Raw genomic sequence first — 25,406 nt, forward strand, 5'->3', positions numbered from 1 at the left:
AATAACGTGGCCAGATTTGAAAAAAAAGAAAATAACTTGGGCAGCTCTTTGAAAATTGACTGGGGGCGGCTAGGTGGCTCAGTGAATAGAGCACCCGCCCTGGAGTCAGGAGGACCTGAGTTCAAATCTAGCCTCAGACACTCGACACTTACAAGTTGTGTGACCTTGGGCAAGTCACTTAACCCCATTGCCCTGCCTTCCCCCCTTCAAAAAAATAAAAAGGAAAATTGACTGGAAAGGGGAGAGACTTGCGGCAGGAAAAGCAATCAGGAAGCTATTGTAAGAGTCCAGAAAAAAAAGGTGATGAGGCCCTGAACTAGGATAGGGACTGTGTGAATAGGTAAGGAAACTGAACTAAAGATATGATGGAGGTAGAAAGACAAGATTCAATAACCAATTGGTCACGTGGGTTGAAGGAGAGTTAGGCATCCAGGGTAAAGCCAAGACTGCAAACCCTGACAGCTCCTCTGCCTAGCTAGTAAAGATGTCTAGGAGTCGGCAGGGCAGTTGCTACCAGCTACTGCTGGAACCCACATCTTGGAAAGCATCCCCCCCCCCAGCTTCCCTTGTCCTTATCTGCTTCTATTGTTCCTTTGGCCCCGAGGTCTCCAGAGACCTGTGGTGGTAAACCAGCAGCTCTGCCACTAACACCCTGGTAGGACAAAGAAGGGAGAGTCAGGGATGTACTGGTAAAGGTTTAACCATCGGCTTACTGAAAGAAAAAAGGGACACATGCTACCTTTTAAAGTTTAATCTGCATTATTAACATTTTCCCCTTCACTTTCTTATGTCTAGAGGAGACAATCCATAAAATCGAGTCCTGATTCTTAGTGTTTGCCAGTTTCTAAGGTTAAAATACTCACACTAAAAGTTCAAGCAATGGAGCCAGTGTGGACCAGAGTACCATATCCTTGTCAAAGTGAGGGTAAAGTGTCAAAATGTACTTAAATGTTCCTTTAAAATCTGCTCAAATTTTTCTCTTCTTTTCAATTTTCGTTGTTGTAGTTCCATAGTTTTCAGTTGTGTCTAACTCTTCATGACCCTGTTTGTGGTTTTCTTGGCAAAGATACTGGAGTGGTTTGACATTTCCTTCTCCAGCTCATTTTACAGATGAGGAAACCGAGGTAAACAAAGTGCAGTGACTTGCCCAGGGTCAGACAGCTAGTATGCGTCTGAGGCAAAATTTGAACTCAGGAAAATGAGTCTTCCTTATTTGGGCCTGGCACTCTATCTACTGTGCCACCTAGCTGCCCCCTCTTCTTTTCAATACCGCATCCCTGAACACTGCTATGACTGGGTTTTTTTTTAAATAAAGTTCTGTCTTTGCTTCTCTTTTCCAACAGATAGTGAGCAGGAAAACATGTTGATCAGTCATTTTGTTAATCATGCCTATGGCTGAAGCCCGGCTCTTTAGACTATGGGTACCACTGCTCAGTCAGTGGCTATATACCCAAAATGCAGGTAAAAGATGAGAAAAATAGCCTATTATGTTAGGTTAGCTGAACTTGCTAACCTAAACCTACAAAATGAAGAAAGAAACATTAATTACAAATATTACACCCACCCCACTTTGAGACCCTATAGCCCATCCAAAACTTCAGTTCCCTCTACCTTAATTCCCTTAATACCTTAAGCTATGTAAATCTGGTCCATCACAAAGGTATAAGGCTGGTCGTATATTTGCTCCATTTGGCCCAGAAAGGGCTACTGGTCTTCATGTTCCAGTCTGTATGGCCTTCAGCTGATTAGGGTTAGAGGGTGGGGTTGCTAAGCAAACCACATTCATAAAATGATACTTCACCTGAAACAAAATGTTAAGATTCAATTCTATTCTTTCCTCCATGGTGCTTCCCTGACCTTGCACTATGCAGCTTGGTGTAGCAGTGAGTAGGGCACTGGGCCTGGAGTCAGGAATTTGCTTTCAGATATTTCCTTGCATGACCCTAATCAAGACACTTAGCCTTTGTCTGCCTTAGTTTTCTCAATTGTAAATTGGGGATAACGGTAGCACCCATCTTCCAGGGTTGTTAATGAGGATCGAATGAGATATCTGTTTTTTGTTTTTTAAAATTTTTTTGTTTATTTTGGGGGAGGTTGGGTTTTGTTTTGGGGAGGAGTTTTTGGAGGCAATCAGGGTTAAGTGACTTGCCTAGTGTCTGAGGCCAAATTTCAACTCCGGACATCCATGATTCCAGGACCAGTGTTCTATCCACTATGCCACCTAGCTACCCCATGAGATAAAATTTGTAAAGCAGTTAGGACAATGCCTGGTAGATAGTAGGTATTTAATGAATGCTCGTTTCCTTCCTACCACCAAACTTTTGGATGCGTTGTTCTCAAATTCTGATCACATGTTCCCGCCTACCCTCTGGATCTGTTGTCTTCTGGATTACAGCTAGGGCACAGGGAGATGAAAAGACTTGCCCAGAATCTCCTGGCTTGTGAGACTGGCAGAATCTGGAACCAAAACCACATATTCTACAGCCTTGGAGGCAGCGTGACAGAGTGGAGAAAGGCTCTGAAGACAGATGATCCAGGTTCAAATGTTGCCATGGATGTTTGCTACCTCTATGACCTTGGACAGTTAACCTCCTTGGGTCTCGGTTTCCTCAGGTTGAGGTTGGACTCAGCAGCCTCTGATGTCCCTTCCTCCTCCAGATCTGTGATGTTCTTTTACCCTTTCCTTCTTTCTACACAGGTTATCACGGCTTATTCTTTCCCTCAGAGCATGGGCTACAAGACACATACGTCGTGAAGACCAAAGACCAGATTCCTTCCTGGAGCGTTTCCGAGGGGGAGAACTCAAAGAGCTGTCCTGCCGAGAAAGCTACACCCAGTCCAACTTAGGCATCCAAGAGGCCTCAGACAGAGAGAGAAGGTAAGACACCTTCTAAAGACAATGGGAGGTGGGATTTCACAGGGGAAGGTTGGGTTGTGTTGGGTTTTCTTTTTTTGCTTTTTCTTTCTTGGCTTATATCAATCAATAAACATTAATTTTTAAAATTTATTTATTTTTTTAGTTTTTAACATTCATTTCCACAAAATTTTGAGTTCCAAATTTCCTCCCCATCTCTCCCCTCCTTCCCACCCCAAGATGGCATGCATTCTCATTATCCCTTCCCCCAGTCTGCCCTCCCTTCTATCATGCCCCATCCCCTTCCCCCTTACTTTCTTGTAGGGCAAGATAGATTTCTATACCTCATTGCCTATATATCTTATTTCCCAGTTAATAAACATTTATGAAATGCCTACTGTGTGCCAGTCACTGTGCCAAATGCTGAGGATACAAAAAGAGACAAAGACAGTTCCCTGACCTCAAGGAGATTAAAATATAATGGGAGAGACAAGCCAACAAAAATAGAAAGCAAATTATATGCAAGATAAATAGGAAATAAGTAACACAGGGAAGTCACTAGAATTAAGAGGGGTTGGGGAAAATTTACAATAAAAGATGGAATTTTGGTTAGGACTTAAAGGAAGCCAGGGAGGTCAGTAATTGGAGAGAAGGAGGGAGAGCATTCCAGGCATGGGGAAAACCAGAAAGAAATGCCTGGAGCTGAGAGATAGAGGGCCTTGTTTGTAGAACAGCTAGGAGACCGGTGTCACTGGACAGAAGAGTATGATTAGGGAGTAAGGCAGTGGTGGGATTCAGCCGGTTTGCACCAGCTTGGCAGAACCCATACCTAATTTTAGGTTGAGTTCTTAAATGAACCAGTTATTAGCTGGGGCAGGGCCTCCACTGGCCATGTCCTCAGCTCTGTGGAGAACTCGTTAGTTTACTTGAATCTCTCCACTGGAATGAGGTATAAAAAAGACTGGGAAGGTAGAAGGAGGCTAAGTTATAAAGGGCTTTGAATGCCAAACAGAGCATTTTGTATTTGATCCTGGAGGCAACAGAGAGTGACAGGATCAGATCTGTGCTTTAGAAAAATCACTTCAGTGTCCAAATGGAGGATAGATAGGAGTATGTGGGGTTGGTGGGGTGGTAGGGGAGTGGGGCGTGGCGACTTGAAGCAGGCTGACCCACCAGCAAGCTATTGTGGTAATCCAGACATGAGGAGATGAGGGCCTGTACCAGTATGGTGGCAGTGTCAGAGGAGAGAAGAGGGCTCATTGGAGAGATGTTACAAAGGTGAATTCGACCAGCCTTGGCAACAGATTGGATATTGGGGGTGGAATGGGGGGGGGGCGGGGTGTGAAAGATACTGAGGAATCCAGGATGACTCCTAGGTTGTGAACCTGAGAGATGGGGAGGGTGGTGTTGTCTTTTACAGTAATAATGAAAGTAGGAGGTGGGGAGAGTTTAAAGGAAAAGAGAATGCGTTCTGTTTTGGACATATCGAGTTTAAGATATCTATCGGACATTCAATTTGAGATGTCTGAAAGGCAGATAATAGATTGGAGGTCAGCAGACAGTCTGGGGCAGGATAGGTAGATTTGAGAATCATCAGCAGAGAGACGGGAATTAAATCCCTGGGAGCTGATGAAATTACCAAGTGAAGTACTGTAGAGGGAGAAGAGAAGACCCAGAACTGCTCTCTAACAACATATCCACTCAAGTTCAGGCTGCCCAGCTGGGATAGAAGCCACCATTATAGCAGACCAGATGCTTTTTACCCCACTCCTCACTAGTGAGGCTGGTATTCCTAAAAGGGACATCTAAAGGATAAGGCCAGCTGCCTTTCTCACTGAACAGCCTACTGATGGAGTTGAAAGCAGTGTCCTTAAGATCAGACCCAGGGAAATCCTGGCCCAGGAAGACGGGCCTCTCTGACGCTTGTATTTCTCTGACCTTCCTGTGTTGTGAGAGGCTCTCAGTTTCTGCAGAATTCTACTGATGATACTTAGCTAAGCAACGGCTGGCCAGTTAACGAGCCTTTGCAATCATCACAGAAAGCACAGCAGGTGTTTCTGCACACTTTTGTGTTGGCCTGGTGGGGGATGGAGAGGGAGTTAGTTCAGCAGGGGAAGCATGTCTTGGATAAGTGTCAAGGACAGGTTTATTCTTGTCTCAGGCCATCTCCCTAGAAGAATGAAATGATGCCCTTTGGCAGAATTCGCAAGGTCTTTCCCAGGGTCACGCTCCATAGAAGAAAAATAAGATATCATTCAAAATAAGATACAGCCTTTCCTCACCCGTTCCACAGCTTTTGATAAAGATTTACGTTTAAATATTTAAATTAGAGCCACATCTCCTTGACAAGCTAAAGATGATTTCCCTGGCATGCATTTCCCCCTGGGTTGCAAATATGAAAGATAAACTTTCCCATTTCTTGGTTCAATCTAAACTGGGGGCTGAGAGATGTTCTGGTCATTCTACTAGGAGCCCTCAGCTAGACAACCAGATTTGTTTTAATGGTGAAAAGACCAGTTAGTCTATTTATCTTGCAACCTCTCTTATGGCTCTGAGGCAGGGAGACTCAGGCTCCTTTTGGGTCATAGGATCATAGGAAAGGCAATGCTGGTGAACCAAACTGTCTCCTCTCTGACCCTGAGCTCAGGAAGACATTAAAGTATGTATGTGTGTGTACATATACATATATATATACGTATATATATATACAGAAATATACATATGCATATACAATATATACTTTTTCTATATATATACTATATATATTCTATTCCTACATATTATATATACATACATATATATATATATATGGAGACAGAGAGAGAGAGAGAGAGAGAGAGAGAGAGAGAGAGAGAGAGAGAGAGAGAAAGAGGTTATGGAGGGACTGAATGAAATGAAGGTACTGACAGGCTGCCCTAATGAACGGACATGGGGTACGAGTGGGATTTGGGACTGTGCAATGGAGGTGAACTGGAATTGGGAAGGCTTCCAGGAGGATGCGGAATTTAAGCTCACATCAGGTTTTTGATTTCTTTTGCCTCCTAGGCTAAATGAGATATTAGCTAAAGTGTGGGTGAAGTCAATTTTCCCTCCTGTTTTGAAAGATGTGTATTGGCCCTGTAGGATGAGGTGGGATAAACAGTGGCTCATTATTACAGTGCTTGGTGTGTTTGTACAATACCTCTCTGGACCACAGAGCTCCATGGGCCTGAATTTACATGCCTCTAGAATAATAGGAGAATCAGCTTCGTTATTCCTCCAGGAATTCTTTACATAAGCAGAGCCAAGCCTTGCATCCTCAGAACAAGCAGAACCGGTCATGACCCAGCAAGCCCTAGAACCTGAGACTCAGTCTCTCAGCAGAGCTTCCCTCTTGACCCCTCCTCTCACACTCTCCCACCCCCACCCCCCAATTCTAGCTGAGAGCAACAGCAGCTTCGACTGTGCAAAGTCACCTCCCCCTGTGGCACAGGAAAAACTCAGTTGTTGCTTGGACAGAGAGGGTGTCAGAAATAGCCAGAAGGATATCTTGCTGGCCTGTCTAGTGCCATAAATAGTGAGAGCTGGGCTGTCAGGCCTTAGTCCATCTGCCAACAGTTTCAGTCACATAGCGTGGTCACAACTGTGTGTGTGTGTGTGTGTGTGTGTGTGTTCTGGGTGGGATCAGGGACGGGCAGGACTCTGGTTAGCTATGCCAAGAGGCTTAGAGCAGGGATCAAATTGACTTTCTTAAGCTGTTGAGGTGGAGGGTGGAGGGGGTGGGGGAGGAGCGATGACAGCTGAATGCATACGTGGTAATAAACACACAGGGACACTCTGTAGGAGTCCTGGGAGGGATAGCTAGTACTTCAGGCGATAAAAGCAAAAGTCACAAAGATCTTCACAGATTGCAGGGATGGGCTAGAACTGACATGAAATTTAATAGGCCTGAATGTAAAGTCTAGCCCTTGGAGTTTTAAAAAAAAATATCAGCTACTCAATTACAGGAAAGACTTAGGGGCTTTAATTGATATGAGCTCACTGTGAGCCACTGTGACATGGCTGCTCAGAAAGTTAATTCAATCTGTTTCACCCATCACCTCCTGGCAGAAGACTCCCCAGTGTGCTTCTCCAACCCTGACCTCTCTTCTGACCTCCAGAGCCACGTCTCCAACTGTCCACGGGGCATCTTTACTGGAACCTTAAACTCATTATGTTCCAGATTGGACAATATGCCCCCATTCCCCCTTTTGGCTTCACTGTTCCTGCCTATGACACCCAGTTTAGTAGCCTTAAGATTATCTTTTGTTCCCTCTCTGTTAATTTCACCTCTCCAGTATCCTTCACTTTTATTTCTTCCTGTTTTCCCACTGCTATCACCCTAACATAAGACCATATATGTCTGGGCTCCTGAAGTCTTTCGGACTCTACTCTTATGAAATTCAGTTCAATAAGTGTTTGTTAATTGACTGCTATGTGCAAGGAACTCTGCTGAGTGCTGGGAATACAGGACAAAATCGACATGATGCTTCTCTCAAAGAGCTTATCTTCTATTGGAGGAAAACAACATGTCCACAGATACACATACATGGATGTTCTATCCTCCATGATCTATCCACGTATCTGCTCAAAAAACTCTTACAGATTTATATATTATATATTTTGTTATATACTATATATTTTATGTACTTTTTATTATATATTATATATATATATTTTATATCACATATAACATTTTATATAACATATAATACATAATGTTTCATATATTTTTATTTATATAAATATATACTTTATTGTGTGTTATATTTTATGTTTTATAAATATATTTATATAATATGAATATATTATATTTATATATTATATATTTATAGATCTGATCAAGTTACTCATCCACTCAAAAATCTTCGGTGGCTCCTTGTTGCCTACCCAATAAAATTCAAACACTTTTGCTTATTATTTAAGCCCCTCTACAGACTGACACCATCTTACCTTCCCAATTTTGTCTTCTATAGCTTACATCCATTGACTCTACATTCTAGATAAAAAGGATTACTTTCTGCCTCCTTACATGCCTTATACTGCGCCTACCTCTATGCTTTAGCTAAAATATTTACCTCATGAATCAGTCCTGGGCCCTCTTCTCTTCTATCTCTACATATTCTCTCTCAAGGATCTTCTCAGCTGCCACTGGCTCAATAAATTCAGCGTAGTTGGCTCCTAGGTCTCCTTCTCTCTCCTGAGTTCCAGTACTGCCTGTTGGATGTCTCCTACTGGATATATGTCTAAAGCAAAACTCATTATTTTCTACTTCAAATCCATCCTTCTTCCCACCTTCCATCTTTCTGTCTAAGACACCATCATTTCCACTGATCATCATTGCACTTATTATCATTTAATCAGCCAAATTCACAATTCCCAAGTCATTCTTCTCTCTTCTCTCCTTAACTCCTCACATCCAAATAGTTGCCAAGTCTTGTTGATTCTACCATCATTTCCCATCTCTTCCCACCTATATCTTTTTCTCCACTCATACAGACACCACCCTTGCTCAAGGTCTCATCACTTCTCATGTGGAATATTGTTCATTGATCTCCATGCCTCCAGTATCTTCCCTCTCCAATCCAACCTCCACCCACCCACCAAAATGATGATCCTAAAGGACAGGTGTGACTGCCTGTCACCCACCTCCAGCTCAAGAAGCTTCAGAGGTAACCTCAGCCTCTAGAATAAACTATAGAGTCATCTGTTTGGCATTTTAAGCCCTTCACAATCTGATTCCAACTTCAATTTCTAGACCTATTTCACATTATCCCCTGTCATGCACTCTGAAACCCAATCCATCTGGCCTACTTACTATTCCATCTTCCACCTCCATGCCTGGAATGCTCTCTCTACTTAGCTCTCCCTCTTAGAATCCCCACCTTTCTTAAGGGCTAAGTGCTACCTCCTACCAAAACCTTTGCCTGATTCCCCCACTTCTTAGGATTCTTCCCATCTCCCTGCTGAAATTACAAATACATACATACATACATACATATATAAATCCATATATACACACATATATATACATACATGTGTGCATATATGCACATATATCACATGTATATAGATGTACATGTATTATATATATATATATCATATCATGTACACACATACAACATCCATCTCTGTGTACACGTTGTTTCTCTAGAGGAGAATTTGAGCTCCTTGAAGGCAGGGACTTTTCCATGTTTGTCTCTATGTCCCCAGAGCATAGCATACAGTATGGTTGAAAAAATGTTGATTGAATTGAATTCCAGTTTGTTCACGGCCCCCTTAATGGTGACACCCCAAACTGACCACAATACTTCAGATATGCTCTGACGTGTCAGTCAGAGTAGCGTGGAACCGTTGCCTTCCTTATCCGACATGTTACTGCTGTCCAGTGGTTTCAGTCACATTCAACTCTTTGTGTCCCTATTTGGGGTTTTCTTGGCAGAGATATCGGAGTAGTTTGCCATTTCCTTCTCCAGCTCATTTTTACAGATGAGGAAACTGAGGCAAACTGGGTTAAGTGACTTGCCCAGGGTCTCCCTTGTTCTTCATGCTGTGCTCCTTTTAATGCAGTTTAAGAAGGCTGCGTTAGTTAGTATAGTGGTTCCCTGTGAACATCAACTCGACTCCCTAAGTAACTTGCTTATGAGCTCCCTAATGAGCACAGCCGTCAGAATGGGATGGAACACAGGGGAAGCAGGAATGGGTCCAAGAGACGGGGGAGAGGGCTTGGATAATGCACAAAGTAGAAATCAAAGGCCCCGAGTAATTGGAAATAGATGGAAAACTCTCCGAATTTTGTGTTTTATTTACCTCCTTGCAGAGTCTGGCCGCTGGCCAGGTACAATATCAACACCTGTAACAATGCCAACAAAGAGTAAGTACCCTCAGCTCTCCCTTAGCAAAGTCAACCAAGCCTCCCACCCTCTGTTTTACAACACCTCCCCCTAGTGGTGACTCTGCTAGCTGTAGAAACTCCTGCTTTCCTCTCTCCCCTGGCACCCTGCTACTACTGCCTGCCCTCCTAGGAAAACTTCTGGGTAATTGAACTTCTTGTCCTCTCTTTACAAAGCCAGGTACAAGATCAAAGCGAGGAAAAGCTAGACCTGAGTCTTCATTCCTCCGTGTCCCCCCGTAGCCGACTGCTTTTCTCCAGTATCATTTCAGTATTAAATGACTACGACTGAGTTTAGGAATCACCGGCTAGATTTCATTTTCAGAACTCTGTAGATCTTGTCCTTATGGCCAGCAAAGATGGCTTTACATTTTCTGAGCATGAGACTAACAAATCATGGCTGCCCCACGCCCTCACGACCGCACTAAGCCCAGATTTCTCAGGCAAAAAATCAGTGTGGTGGGACAGCAGATTGGGAAAGTTGGCATTTTTCAGTCCAACTGAGTCCTCCATGTTGAATCCTCTTATAGTGAGAGAAGTACTATAATTATTCAGAATTCCTTGTAATTTTCCATTTCATTCCTAGGATGAGGTTTCCCCTCTCCTTCATTTCCGGCTGGGACCAATATTTGCATTTTGTTTGCATAAATTTGCACATCAAATTCAAGAGGCCAGAACTCCAGCATGTAAAAAAATTAAGATTCATTCATTCATGAAACCTACTTGAATCATAGCCAAACTCAATATTTAAACACACCTGAGACCTTAAACATATTGAAGCTACACAGATTTAAAGTCAGGAGGAAGATTGGGCAACAGGGTGGGGGATTTTGGGGGGATGTTCTCTGTCTTCCTTCTTTCTTCCCCCCTCAACTGAGAGGCAGAGAGCTACACTGAGAAAAGCATTCTTGTATGGGGAGCAAGGGCTTATGAGTTCTAGTTTAGCTTTGCAAACTGAATCAAAATGAGACTTTCACAACTCCCAGCCTTACAGAACAAGGTTAAACTATATACTGTCTAAGGGCCAGTCCAACTCTGACATTCCATGAACCAAATCTGTGCCCCAGAGTGGGGCTGAGGCACCCACAGATTAGGAGGTAACTGCCTCAGGCTGTCCCTCAAAGCCAGAAACAGGTGTGGATGCAAGTCAGAGCTAGGGATGGGGAGATACAGTCAGAGATGATTCCACCAAAGAGGGCAAATTTGATAGAAGCACAGAATATAAAAGAAAATACTCTCTATATAATATCCTATCTATGCATAGGAAAACTTGCTTTCTCTGTCTCTTCGTGTCTGTCTCTGTGTTTCTTTTGTCTCTCCTCTGTGTGTCTCTGTCTCTGTCTCTCCCTCCTTTTTTTTTTTTTGTTTCGAAATTTTTCACATTGGTCCTATTGTATTTGAATACCATCACTCAATCTTGTTTCCAGTTGCTCTCAGGGGTCCCAACCAATGCTAACGTTGTCTAACAGCTCTCCTGATGACCTTAGGAGAATGCCTCCTTTGTTTAAAAAAAAAAAAAAGAAAGAAAAGAAAATCTCTCCCTAGTTTGGTAAGGCAGAGCAGTGGCTAGATTTGATGGTGGGCATGGGTGTTCCTTCTAGATTCTCGAGGTCCTCCTAGGCAGTTATCACTTAACAAGCAGCCGACGGGCTACAGAGACAGCATATTGTCACAGGGCCATGGAAACGGGATGGAGCATTACCAGCCTGACTGCCCCCCCCCTAAGCAGGGAAAACTCAGATTAGGGGCTGGTACTGAATGATAATTGTGTGAATAGCAGCCTCTGCTGGTGAACTGATGCTAGTACTTTAAAGGCAGAAAAGGACGCCAGAGACTCTGGGACGACTTATGTGGCCTGAGTCTTTATTTCTCACTGGGCAGTCTGGAGGCTATAATTATCATTTTAAAAGACTCAATGAGTTTTATTGGGCTTATCTGGTGTTTTCAGGTTCTTACTAATTCACGCTCTTAAAAGAGGAGAAAGGTGAACTATATACCATCTAAGGGCCGATACTGCTCTGATTTTCTAAAATCAAGTCGATGCCCCAAAGTGGGGCTGAGGTTCCCTCTGTGTTGGGAGTAGCTGCCCTAGGCTATCCCTCAAAGCCTTGCCTTCTGAGGAGCAAACCCCAATATCTGCCTTTTAGGAGCTGGCATTTGTACAGTTATTTCCAACCCAAAGCAGGTAGAAGCATAAGCTTTGTGAAGCTTGACCAACAAGGAGATGCTGGCGGTTTCCCACGAGGCTTGGAGCTGCGTCTGAACCATACCTAGTTGGAAGAACTTTGCACTGGGAACCAGAAGGCCTCATCTAGTCCCTGCTCTACTGTCTACCAGCTATGTGACCTTTGGGCCTCAGTTCCCTCATCAGTAAAAGAAACAAGGCTAGGTGGTCTCTAAGACCCTTTCTGGCTCTACGAATCCATGAGTCTGTGACTCTGACGCGTGACAAAAGGCCAGTTGACCCTGAGGTCTGTCACTTTCAGTGATGCGGACACCTTCTTGACTAAGCTCCCTGGTCTGTGGTCTACTGCTGATGACTTTCCAAGGACCAAGGTTTTGATTCGAAACAGGATCCCTGAATGCAGCGCTTGAGAGCTAAATTTGTTGGAAAAATGGGAAAATAATAATAACCCTCCTCCCACTCCCACCCTTACCTTGGGAGATGATCATTTCTGCCTGTGAAATGCTGTTTCCTCTAATCACTTTTTATGTCTCAAAACTAACTTGCCTATTGTGATACCTAGTAGTGCTTTAAGGTATGTGAAGCACTTTACATACATTGTCTTATTTGTTCCTCACAACAACCCTGTGATGCCGTTATCATACCCCTTTTATAGAAGGGGAAACTGAGGCAGAGAGCAATTAAGTGATTTGCCCAATGTCATACAGAGAGCAAAGATCTGAGGCAGCATTCGAGTTCAGGTCTTCCTGACTCTAATTCTAATTATCTATCCACTGTGCTATGCTCGCTCTCTAGCACACGATTCCCTCATCACTAGCTAGAAGGGACCCTACAGTCATCTAGTCCAACCTACCCCCACCTCATCTTACAGATGACAATACTGTTGCCAAGATAAGTAAAGTCCTTGTTGTTTGGTTGTTCTGTCTTTCAGTCATGTCCGACTCTTTTTGACCCCATTTGGGGTTTTCTTGGCTAAGAGACTGGAGTGGTCTTGCCATTTCCTTCTCCAGTTCGTTTTACAGATGAGGAAACTGAGGCAAACAGGGTTAAGTGATTTGCCCAGGGTCACACAGCTAGTAAGTATCTGAGGCCATATTTGAACTCAGGTCTTCCTGAACCCAGGCCCAGCACTCTATGCACTGCATTACTGAGCTGCTCGTCCAAGGTCCAAAGTCCTGCAGACATTACACAGAGCCGGGATTCAAATAAAGACGCTCTGGTTCCAAAGTGAACATTCTTAGCATACTGTCTCCTGCTTTTAGGGCCTTCTTCTCAATGACTCGACATGTTTCCAATGATATTTCCACTCTGTGGTTTTGGATTCTTTTAGAGTTTCATTTCGACTCCTCCAAAAGGTCCTGGGATGACTTATGACTCCTTAGGGACACTCTCAAAACATTTCAAGAGCAGAGGTTGGAAAACAAGTTGTCCATTAGCAGGGAACACTGGAAATATTTTCTCAGCTCTGTGTATTTTGACTTGAAGTCAAGGTGAATGGATCTTTGTTTTCTTTTTCCCAAATCAATAGTCTCCTCTCATCCTAGCCTGTTAATGTGAGAGACTGGGCCACATAAGCTAGATGCCTAGACCTATTCAAAAGTTCTCATTTAATTCCTCCCCAACTTCTACCTCTGCTCAGCCTGCTCCCCCTACAGTAGAATGATAGTAGTCGGTGCCTAAAAATTGCTCAATGTCACCCTATGTTATGCAGCAAAAAGGAGGAAAAGGAGGAGAAAAAGGAGGAAAAGGAAGAAGAGAAAAAGGATAAACCCTCAAAGGAAGTGGAGTAAGTACTGGGTGAAAAGGTATTGTGGATAACACCCTGCTTCTGAAAGGTGTTACGATCAATACACCTTGGACATCTTTGGAATGTCTTGTCCTGGAAACCTCTGGCTCCAAGTTGGAAGCCAGCTTCTAAAGTGCCCAGGGTGGGCTTCTACCATCTTCTCTTCTCACCTGTAGTCCCTACTTCAACATAGGGTTTCAACACCATTCAAAGAGAACGTAGGTAGGTGTTGCCATTATAGGGAAAGAAACAAGGAGTTCCCAGTCTCAAGAAGATAATTTCCTTCCTGGAAATTGTTTCAGGGCTCATGTTTTATGGGGAAAAGTCTTCGCCAGAGCCATCAACAAAGAGGGACCAGGTCAGGGGTGGGGAACCTGCGGCCTTGAGTCCACACATGGCCCTCTAAGTCCTCAAGTGTGGCCCTTTGACTGAATCTAAACTTCACAGAACAAATACTCTTAATAAAAGGATTTGTTCTGTAAAACTTGGACTCAGTCAAAGGACCACACTTGAGGACTTAGAGGGCCACATGTGACCTCAAGGCTGTAGGTTCCCCACCACTGGACTAGGTAAATCAGTTGCTTTGCAGGTTGGAGAGATTAGAAAACCCGTTTGCCCACCCAGTGACCCCATCTATGTGACTTACCTGTTTCAACTGTAGCTCAGCCAACTTGATAGTTAGCCAACTCATACTCCCCACTTAAGCAACTACCCACACAGGTAAACACAAATAGACTGGGTTTGCTTCTTAGGGAAGCTGAATCTTTCTTTAAAAAATACGAACTCTCTCGGCCTTTGAGAGAGCTGACCAACTTTACTTCAGTTTTTGTGGTGGAGGGGAATCCTGGGAAAACTCCAAAGTCATACAGATGAGCATCCTGTCTTGCTCCTAAAGCTATCAGCAAAGGCAGGCAGAGTCTTCAGAAGCTCCTTATAACACATGAGAACTCTCTTGGCAAATGCTGAGTCACTGGATTTCAAATTATGGCACATATGGTATGACAGAGAAAGATCGACTGTGTCTAAGTGAAAATAAGAATTCTGAATATAATCCTTAAGAGCTTATTCTGTAGGAAAAGTGTAAAAACAAAAAGCTCCTTTGTTAGAATCGTTATCAACCACAAGCATTTATTAAGCACCTACCATATTCGAGGCACTTTGTTAAGAGCTGGGGACACAAAGAAAAAGAGAAGCAAAACCATTTTCTCTGATTTCAAGATCCCACTTGAAATGCTCTGCCTAAACAACCAAGCTCATCCATGGAGACGCAGGGCATGGTACTGAGGGCTGAAATCTATAGGGAATGGCTGTACCCAGATAAAACCCATGGAATGGAAGGTTTATGCTGTGGTTTCTACTGCTTAGCTATGGAGCAACTATACTGTACTCCATTTTCTCTTATACCCTTCCAAAGGACATAGGTGATTGGAGTCATTACTTCTCTGTCATGGATACCCCCATTCTTGACACAGCAAGCAACACCTCCTTTATAAGTTGCTATGACTGAGAAAATCCATCATCTCCTGGCCAGTCTTCTGGTAACAAGCTGAGCCACACTTGGGTGGCTCCTTGAACAACAGATATACCACCTGTACCCAGACTAGGAGACTTTCTGACTTGTCTATCAGACAGACAGGGACTTCCTGACTTCTCTTGTTCTGGCCTGTCTAAGCTTTGAGACACATTGGCATCATCTTTGAGAACGTAGGGTCACCTCCATACCGCAATGAGGCTACTGACTTGAGGAAAGGAAGCCATAGCACATGGAATTTACTTTGGTCATTACATGATTATCTTTTGCAATCAACAAAAAGAGAAAAGGGTCCTGGAATTGGGGCCTGGAAGGGAACTCCAGAAGACCTCTATCTGGTCCATGGTTTCTGCTTTTGCTTTCAAGGCAGTCTTCCCTCCTTCGGAATGCTCCACAAAGTATGTGGAAGTTGAGGGGATTACCCTGGAGGTGGTATCTTACGTGACTAAGGAGAGTGACCTGATTATCTTTCCAAGAAGGACTTTGAGCCCAAGTGTTCTGAGTCTCCATCTGATCCCCAGTCTTCCTATTGTGCTTGCTAATGTGGATGTGTATATTTTTTTTTCAGAAGGAAGAAAGAAATCTTTGTGATAGATCCTTCTAGCAACCTATATTATAGATGGCTGACCATCACTGCCATCCCTGTCTTCTATAACTGGTGCATGCTTGTGTGCAGGTATGGAATGCCAGGGCTGGAGGAGAGAAGAAAGTAATGCCATAGATTAGGAATCAGGACACCTGAGTTCAGCTGTACCCCTGAACAGTCATGTGACCTCGAGTCAGTTACCTTCCCGCTCCAAGGATCAATGTCCTTACCTCTTCAGTGATGGTGGAGTGGACATTGGACTAGATCAGAAGTTCTTTTTTTTCTTTTTTTTTTAGGAGGGGGGAAGGCAGCAAAATTGGGGTTAAGTGACTTGCCCGAGGTCACATAGCTAGTAAGTGTGTCAAGTGACTGAGGCCGGTTTTGTACTCAGGTCCTCCTGACTCCAGGGCCTGTGCTCTACTCACCACCTAGCTGCCCCTAGATCAGAAGTTCTTAACCTGGTCTGTGAAGAGATTTCAGGAGTTCTGTGAACTTGGATGAGAAAAAAATATTAAATTTATGTTTCGATACAATTGATCACCTTGGTAATCCTATGTGTTGTATTTCATGCATTTAAAAAACATGAGAAGAGGGGGCAGCTAAGTGGCACAGTGAGTAGGGCACCACCCCTGGAGTCAAGAGGACCTGCAAATCTGGCTTCAGACATTTGACATGCTTACTAGCTGTGTGACCTTGGGCAAGTCACTTAACCCCAATTTTGTCCCACCTTCCCCCCTCCAAAAAAAAAGGAAAGGAAAAAACCCAAGAAGAGGTCCATAGGTTTCATCAGATGTCAAAGGAATCCATGACACAAAAGTAGTTCCTTTCAGCTAGAAGATTCTGTAGTCCCAAGACCACCTTTTGGGCTCCCTACCAAGAGTTGGTCCTACCTAGATAAGTAGGAAAGACAGAAGATGGGGTTTGGTCTGTCACTGTTCTTAGGACAGTCTTAGGACCTTTTGATACCATTTACCTGAAGATTAAGTAAAGAAAGCTATTAAGGTACAAGAAATAAAGGCAGCTTGGTGACAGTGGAGAGAACACTGAACTTGGAGTCAAAAGAACCTGAGTTCAAATCCTGCCTCAGATAGCTGTGTGACTCCAGACAACTTACTTACCCTCTCAGCCTCAGTTTCCTTGTCTGTAAAATGAGGATAATAACAGCACCTACCTCCAAAGTTGTTGTAATGATCAAATGAGATAACATATGTAAAGTGGTTATATAAAAGCAGATTATTATTATTATTATTATTAAATTATTATTACTGACTGTCACACCTAGGAGCTGATGGGCAGTGAAGGTGGGTACTTTTGTAGTGAAGGAACTGTGACCTCTGTAGACTTTAGAGGTTGACTCAGGAATGTAGCTGTCTGCATCGTCTGTTCTTCCCTTTCCATCCTCCCTGAGCTCCACCCTCCTTAGTGTGATGATTAAAAAGGTTGGAGAGACATATTTCTGTTCATTTTAATCATTTTACTAATAAGCCAGCATATTATTAATAAAAGGATGGTCATTTGGCCATTTCTGTTAGCATCTCAAAGACAGTCATGGTTGGTGGGCTCAGGGCTTATATGTTCTTTTGGAAGATAGGATTCATCAGTTCTGATTGGTTAACACAATGGGAGGTGGGTTATATTAAAATGAGGGGCTGAGAGTGATATCGTGTCACCCTTGAACTGAGAGTCTTATCTCTATACCCAGACCACCCCCAGCTTTGGGAAATCTAATAAAAGAATTCATCCCCACCCAAACCTTAGTAGAACACAGTGGGCTTCCCCACCTTAAATTCCTGGTAAAATTGGGTGGGGTCTGACCGAGATTGAGGAAAGATAATTCAATCCCATTATCACTAATGTCCTTCAAGAGACTTTTTATTTTTTAAAATCAGGACTTTAGAAGAAGGGGAGAACTCTGAATCTCCCCAAATTACTGGTTATTAATAATCACTTCTCTCATTAGAAAGCCATATAAATTGACAGCTGGAGATATGTTCCTTGCCTTCTCCATCTGCAGTAGGGGCTCTGACATCACCCATATTTTTTATAATTGTCTAGAGCCTGTTTTGATGAACTTCAAAGTGACCACTTGATGCTGTGGCTGGTCCTGGATTATATTGCTGATGTCATCTATGTTTTGGACTTGCTGGTTCGAATGAGGACAGGTGAGTCTAAGTAGGGTTGCCACATCCTACCATAAGCTATGAGGTAAGATGTCATAAGAGGTGGTGATTCACAAGAACCACAAGGTTCGAGGATACACAGGACAGTTGACTCTAAATATTACCTGGATTGACTAAGAAATGTAAAGAACATTTGGGGAACACCCTTGACCTATGAGAATAAGGGCATTGAGACTAGGTTTGCTCAGCATTTTTGACAAATGAGGCAATAAAATGCCAGATGTGTTGTGGAGATCAGTAAGCCCCTGGCCACCCAACATGATGTAGGACTGGCAGCCCATATTGGCCTAGCTTCTTACATTTATATCTTCCCTTGGTTGTGGGTGAAGATTTTTTTTTAACAATCTAGTCTCTGTCTTGCATAAAATAAGAGGAAAAGGGGAAGGCTGTTCACAACTAGACCAAAAGAATATGGGACTGGGGAAATCCTGGATCCCCAGATGCTAGCCAAAGACTGCCACTGCCCTCTCAAACAGCTCAGAGGTTGGGTGTATTAGAGAATAAGAAAATAAAAATCTCAGATAAGACTGATATAGGGGGGGAAAGGAGGAAAGTTTGTCCCCTTTCTACCTGGGGTGGTTTCTTTGGGAGTAAGATTATGAAAATATGGATTTAAAAGCCTGCTGTTGTGAGCTGGCTAAGTATAAGCCCCAACTTGTGACCATTGTCCAGGTGCTTCTACCCCTCAGGGCCCTTTAACCAACCCCCAAATCACAGCCTGTCTTTTGAGTCTCACTATTACTTTCCTTCCTGTATTCTAGGGTCCAGGCAAAATGACTTTTTTTTCTCTTACTCAGTTGCTCCTACATTTCCCATTTCTGGGCCTTTCGATTGGCCATCCTCAAGCCAGAAATGCACTTTTTCTTTACTTCCACCTCACAGAATCCCTCACTTCCTTTAAGACTCAGCTAAAGCATCACTTTAAAAAATACTTTATTTATTTCAACATTCATTTTTAAACATTTTGAGTTTCAAATTTTTTCCTTCCCTCCAGCTCCTCCTCTAGCCATTGAGAAAGCAAGCAATACATGTGAAGTCATTAAAGCACCACCTTCTTTATTTAATAGTTTATTTTTAATTTATGAAATTAAGCATTTCCATAAGAGCATAATAAAAAAGATAATTGCACATGAAACTGCACATCTATTACATGCAACTTGCTATTTCTTTTAAAATAGAATAAAGTTATCATGTAAATGCTCTTTTTTCTTCCTTCCTCCCTCCTCCCCCTGCCCTAGAGATAGCTACCATGAGACACAGATTAGTATATATGCTCTTTCTCTGGATACATCTCTCTTCACATTATGACCTTTGTAGTTCATTTAGGTATTCATAGTAGATATTAAAGCACCATCTTCTAAAGGAAGCCTTTCTTGATTCCCAAACCCCTCAGGTGTTAGTACTCTCCCTCCCTAACTTTCTTGTTTTATTTTGTATTTACTCTGTATACATTTATTCTACATATGTTTATATGTGCACGTATTATATGTATATATTACATATACATTTACATTTGTTATATCTCCTTAAGATTATAAGCTCTCTGAGGGAGAGACAGAGACAGACAGAGAGAAAGAGGACAGAGAGATAGATGGAAACAAACAGACAGACACGGAGGCAGAGAAATAGAGAGACAGACACAGAAAGTAGAGAGAGAAAGACAGTAAAAGAGGACAGACAGAGAGAAAGTGGAAAGAGACAGAAAGAAAGAGACAGAAAGAAAGACAGAGACAGAGAGAAAGAGGAAAGACAGACAGAGACATAGACATGGAGAGAAAGTGGAGAGAAAGACAGACAAAGGAAGACAGAGAGAAAGAGGAGAGAGGCAGAGACATAGACACAGAGAAAGTGGAGGGAGAGAGAGAGAGAAAGACAGAGAGAAAGAGGAGACACAGACAAACAGAGACATAGACACAAAGAGAAAGTGGAGAGAAAGACAGACTAAGAAAGACCGAGACAGACAGAGAGAAAAATGAGAGACAGAGACATAGAGAGACAGACACAGAGAGAAAGTGGAGAGAAAGACAGACTAAGGAAGACAGAGACAGACAGAGAGAAAAAGGAGAGACAGACAGACATAGAGAGACAGATACAGAGAGAAAGTGGAAAAAGACAGACAGATGAACAGAGAGAAAGAGGACAGAGAGACAGACACAAAGAGATAGAGAGACAGACACAGAGACAGAGAGAAAGTGGAGGCGGGGGCGGGGGTGGGGGGAGAGAGAGAGAAAGAGAGAGAGAGAGAGAGAGAGAGAGAGAACATTTTTTTTGTCTATGTCCCTAACACCCAGTATAGTGCTTGGTGTATAGTAAGCAACTAATAAACGTTGATTGAATATACTTATTCATTCCAGTCCACTTCAGATCTTGAAATGGTCACTTACTAGGCAGCTGGCAGTATGATGGAAGGAACTAGAATTCTGGGCCCTACCAAGAGACAGGATATGTGACTCAAATGAGATAATGGTTGTAAATCATTTTGCAAACCTTAAAGCTCTATATAAATGATTTTTTATCATTATTAGACTACAGTCATCAGGCATCAAGTCTGGCGATGACTTCTACTGTACTCCTGCTGAGCTCACGCAATGTTTATAGAGCCATACAAAGATAAGCAGGTATATATTTAACAAGCAGGATCTCCAGGGGAGAAATACCATGCTAACACACTTGTAAGTTCAATCTGCTTTAGTAATACTTTCTTTCATCTAGACAATCAACAAAACAAGAAATCAAACCCTGATTTGTAGTTCAACTTCTGAAATGTAAATACACTGAAAATGGGAGCCTTGTACTGTACTACTGCTGAACTCGAGCAATGTTTATACATCAATACAAAGGTTAGCTAGTAAATGTTTAACATCCAGGTTCTCTAGGGGAGAAAAAAAAGCATGAAAACATACTTTAAAGTTCAATCTGCATTATTAATACTAGACAATCACCAAAACAAGAAATCAAGTCTTAATTTGCAGCTCAACTTCTGAGGTTATATTGATCACATTGAAAATTTAGCAATGGGCCCTCACAAGGTGGTTAGAGCTGGCTCCAGCACATTTCTGGGCCTATTTGGCTCTGCCAGCTATGTGACATTGACTAAGAAAATTAACCTCTCTGTGCTTTAGTGTCTCCACCTATGAAATGAGATAAATTTTAGTAAAGTGTTCAGCACAGGACTTGGCACATAGTAGATGCTTTTTCCCCCTATAAAATGAAGGAACTGCATTCAATGATCTTTACTTTTCATTCTGGGTTGAAACTTTTGGGACTATGAGAACTCACTGAGTTGTAAACCCCTTTCCCGTCTTACAAAAAGCTAATGTGACTTTTAAAGCTGTTTAATTTCAGTCCAAGTTGGTTTAGGCAGTAGGAGAATCTGTCTTCTCATTGCTAGAAAGATCACAAAATAGAGGGGAAAATCAGAAAAGTTCTGTTTTGTGCAGTCAATGTTTATTGTGCTAATTTGTGCCCATGGAAAGACAAAAAAAAGCATAGCTGATCCAAAACAACAGACATAATCGAATAGTAAAGCAAACAGATACAATCAGTCACACACACACACACACACACACACACACACACACACACACATGCAGAGGGGCCATCTCTAGTCGTCCTGATCTATATCTCACCACTGGACCCAGATGGCTCTGGAGGAGAGAGTAAAGCTGGTGACTTTGCACAGCCCTTCCTCACCTAAATCCAATTCACTTTCAAGTCATGGCATCCTCTTCCTGATGTCACAGTCCTCTTCAAGAACAAAGGACAAACCACACAACAACAACGTTAGTGTTATCTCCCTCTTCAGTTTTTCTTATAGTTGTTCAGTAAAAGGGGCAGGATGGAAGACCTGGGTTCAAATCCTGTGTCTGACACATACTGTCTGTGTGATCTTGGGTCTTAACCTCTTAGTTCCCTAGGTGAGTCTCGAAGACTGTTAGTTTCAGAATAGATGCCAGAGATGAATTGTGAATCTGCATCCACTGAGGGAGTTTCCACGCTGAGAGATGAAATCACAGGTTTGGAGAAGAGAAAAAAATCTTATTGGTGTATACACTAAATTCCTCCTATTCTCACCTGCCCCAAACCTCTTTGAGGCCAGGAATTGTTTTATTTAAGCCTTTGTATTCCTGGTGTCTATCATAGGGCCTTACACATAGTATTTTAATAAATGTTTGTGGAATGGAATCATGTCTGTGCTTGTTTCTCTTCTGAAACTAGCCTGGCTGTTGGTAGTCTAGGAACCAGAGAGGAGCTAGAAAAGAAACTGGATAATGAAGGAAGGAAGCAATTATATAAGTGCCCACTATGTGCCAGGCACTGTGTTAAGAGAGACAAAGATACTATCCTCACAACAGCCCTGGGAGATAGATGTTATTCTTATGCCCATGTTATTGTTGAAGAAACTGAGGCAGACAGAAGTTGAGTGACTTACCTAGGGTCACACAGCTAGTGTCTCAGGCTGGATTTGAACCCGGGTCTTCCTGGCTCCAGGTCCAGTGCTCTCTATCCCCTGAGCCATCTTCTTGCAAGAAGTTCTGCAACAGCAACATGTACCTGTGCACACAGTGAGCAGTCAGTGTTCCTTGAAAGAATGAATGAAAAAAAGCATATGAAAAAATGCACTTGACCATAAATGTAACCATAAAGTTGACACTTCTGTGTTTACAGAGTAGGAAAGGTCTGGGCCTTGTGGACGGCATAACATAACGGATGACTTTGGAGTCACGAGGCCCGGGTTCAGATCTCGTCTCTTCTATGTACTAACTGCGACCACAGATAAGCCACATAACACTCAGTGTACCAGACAATCTTTTATGACTATAGGTTACAAAGAGAAGCAGCCTATAAGTTGCCAGTCTCGGGCAGATTGGCAGCGCAATGGGTAGAGCACTGAGCCTGGAGGGAGGAAGAACTGAGTTCAAATCCGGTCTCAGACATTCACTAGTTGTGTGATCCTGGGAAAGTCACTTAAGTGCTTTCTGCTTCAGGTTTCTCAACCATAAAGTGGGGATCATAATAGCACCCACCTCACAGAGTTGTTGTGAGGGTCAAATGAGATGTTTGTAAACCACTTAGTACATAATGGGTGCTTAATAAATGCTTCTTTCCTCCCCTCCTCCCCTTCTCCCTTCCTCCCTCCTTCCTTCCTTCCTTCCCTGCTTCCTTCCTTCCTCCTCTCCTTCCTTCCTTCTTTCCTTTTTTCCTTCCTTCTTTCCTTCCTTCCTCCTTTTTTTCTTCTTTCCTTCTTTCTTTTTTCTTTCTTTCTTCCCTCCCTCCCTTCCTTCCTTCCATCCCTCTTTCCTTCCTTCTTTCTTTCCTTCCTTTCTCCCTTCCTTCTTTTCCTTTTTTCCTTCTTTTCTTTCTTCTCTCTCTCCTTCCTTCCTTCTTTCCTTCCTTCATCTACTTCCTTTCTTCCTCCTTTCCTTCCTTCCTTCCTTCCTTCCTTCCTTCCTCCCTCCCTCCCTCCCTTCCTTCCTTCCTTCCTTCCTTCCTTCATTCCCTTCCCTTCCCTTCCTTTCTTCCTTCTTTGCAATCTATATCTCCAGAGAAAGTTTCTAAAGCAGAAATTCCCTATATTAACAAAATCAAAGGTCTAGACTTGTTTTCCCTTGTCTTATATCCTCTTGTAGAGGCCACATGATCTCTCGAATAACTAAGGGATCCCTTTCCTTCCTAGGCTTTCTTGAACAAGGTTTAATGGTCAAAGATACAGAGAAACTCAGAAAGCACTACATGAAGATGGTTCAGTTCAAGCTGGATGTACTGTCTCTGGTCCCCACTGATCTGGCTTATTTTAAAGTGGGTCTGAACTACCCCGAATTGAGGTTCAACCGCCTGCTGAAATTCCCCAGGCTATTTGAATTCTTTGACCGCACAGAGACCAGGACCAACTATCCTAATATGTTCAGAATTGGAAATCTTGTCCTGTACATTCTGATCATCATCCACTGGAATGCATGTATCTACTTTGCTATTTCCAAGGTAATTGGATTTGGGACTGATTCCTGGGTTTACCCCAACATTTCTATCCCAGAATATGGGCGCCTGTCCAGGAAATATATTTATTGTCTCTACTGGTCCACCCTGACTCTGACTACCATTGGGGAGACTCCACCCCCCGTCAAAGACGAGGAGTACCTTTTTGTGGTGATCGACTTCCTGGTGGGAGTGCTGATCTTTGCCACCATTGTGGGGAACGTTGGCTCCATGATCTCTAACATGAATGCCTCCAGGGCCGAATTCCAGGCCAAAATCGACTCCATAAAGCAGTACATGCAGTTCCGAAAAGTGACCAAGGACTTGGAGACCCGGATCATCAGGTGGTTTGACTACCTGTGGACCAACAAGAAGACAGTGGATGAAAAGGAAGTACTCAAAAGCCTCCCAGACAAACTGAAAGCCGAGATTGCCATCAATGTGCACCTGGATACCCTGAAGAAGGTACGTATTTTCCAGGACTGTGAGGCAGGCCTCTTAGTGGAGCTGGTCCTAAAGCTGAGGCCTGCAGTGTTCAGCCCTGGTGATTATATCTGCAAGAAGGGGGATATTGGGAGAGAAATGTACATCATCAAAGAAGGGAAGCTGGCGGTAGTGGCCGATGATGGCATCACTCAATTTGTGGTCCTTAGTGATGGAAGCTACTTTGGGGAAATCAGCATCTTAAACATCAAAGGGAGCAAATCTGGGAACAGAAGAACGGCCAATATCAGGAGCATCGGTTACTCTGATCTATTCTGCTTGTCCAAAGATGACTTAATGGAGTCCCTCACTGAATATCCAGAAGCCAAAAAGGCCCTGGAAGAGAAAGGACGGCAGATTCTAATGAAGGACAACTTGATCGACGAGGATATGGCTGGGAGTGGAACAGACCCAGCAGATATAGAGGAAAAGGTAGAGAGGCTTGAATCTTCCCTGGATAATTTACAGACCAGATTTGCTAGGCTCTTGGCAGAATATAACGCCACACAAATGAAAGTCAAACAGAGACTCAGCAAACTCGAGAGTAAAGTAAAGAAATGTGGGAGTGACTTGTCGGATGCAGACAGCATCATTGATGGAGATGCTGAGAAAGCCAAGGACAAAAACCCATAAGGAAAGACACCAACGTGTCTCATTTTGCTTAGTAGGTTAAAGTATGGGTAATGCCATATTCATATACATACCCAAATACATATACGTATATACATATGAGCACACGCACAATTATTTTTATATGGGATTCAAGAAGTTTTTAGACTTTTTAATAAACTTACATATAGAGAAAAAATATGTAGAGGAGTAATAACCAGGGAAGGTTTTGGTTGGAGAAGTCATGGAGATGGTGAATGATCTCCTCTTCAAATAAAGGCTGCATAATTCCTTTGTTATATGGTA

General features: G+C 42.9%; 1 protein-coding gene across 1 annotated transcript in view; it reads left to right on the forward strand.

Moving 5' to 3' along the window:
• CNGA3 (cyclic nucleotide gated channel subunit alpha 3) overlaps positions 1-25,124 on the forward strand; it is a 59,187-nt gene extending 34,063 nt beyond the window's left edge. Inside the window, exons 3-8 of the mRNA XM_036744161.1 lie at positions 2,699-2,878; positions 9,693-9,746; positions 13,661-13,735; positions 15,838-15,942; positions 17,908-18,014; positions 23,710-25,124. Coding sequence (XP_036600056.1) covers positions 2,699-2,878; positions 9,693-9,746; positions 13,661-13,735; positions 15,838-15,942; positions 17,908-18,014; positions 23,710-25,124 — 1,936 coding nt within the window. The remainder of the gene's footprint in view (positions 1-2,698; positions 2,879-9,692; positions 9,747-13,660; positions 13,736-15,837; positions 15,943-17,907; positions 18,015-23,709) is intronic.
• The last annotated feature ends 282 nt before the right edge of the window (positions 25,125-25,406 follow it).

This window comes from Trichosurus vulpecula, chromosome 2 (assembly GCF_011100635.1).
Source record: "Trichosurus vulpecula isolate mTriVul1 chromosome 2, mTriVul1.pri, whole genome shotgun sequence".
Taxonomy (NCBI): domain Eukaryota; kingdom Metazoa; phylum Chordata; class Mammalia; order Diprotodontia; family Phalangeridae; genus Trichosurus; species Trichosurus vulpecula.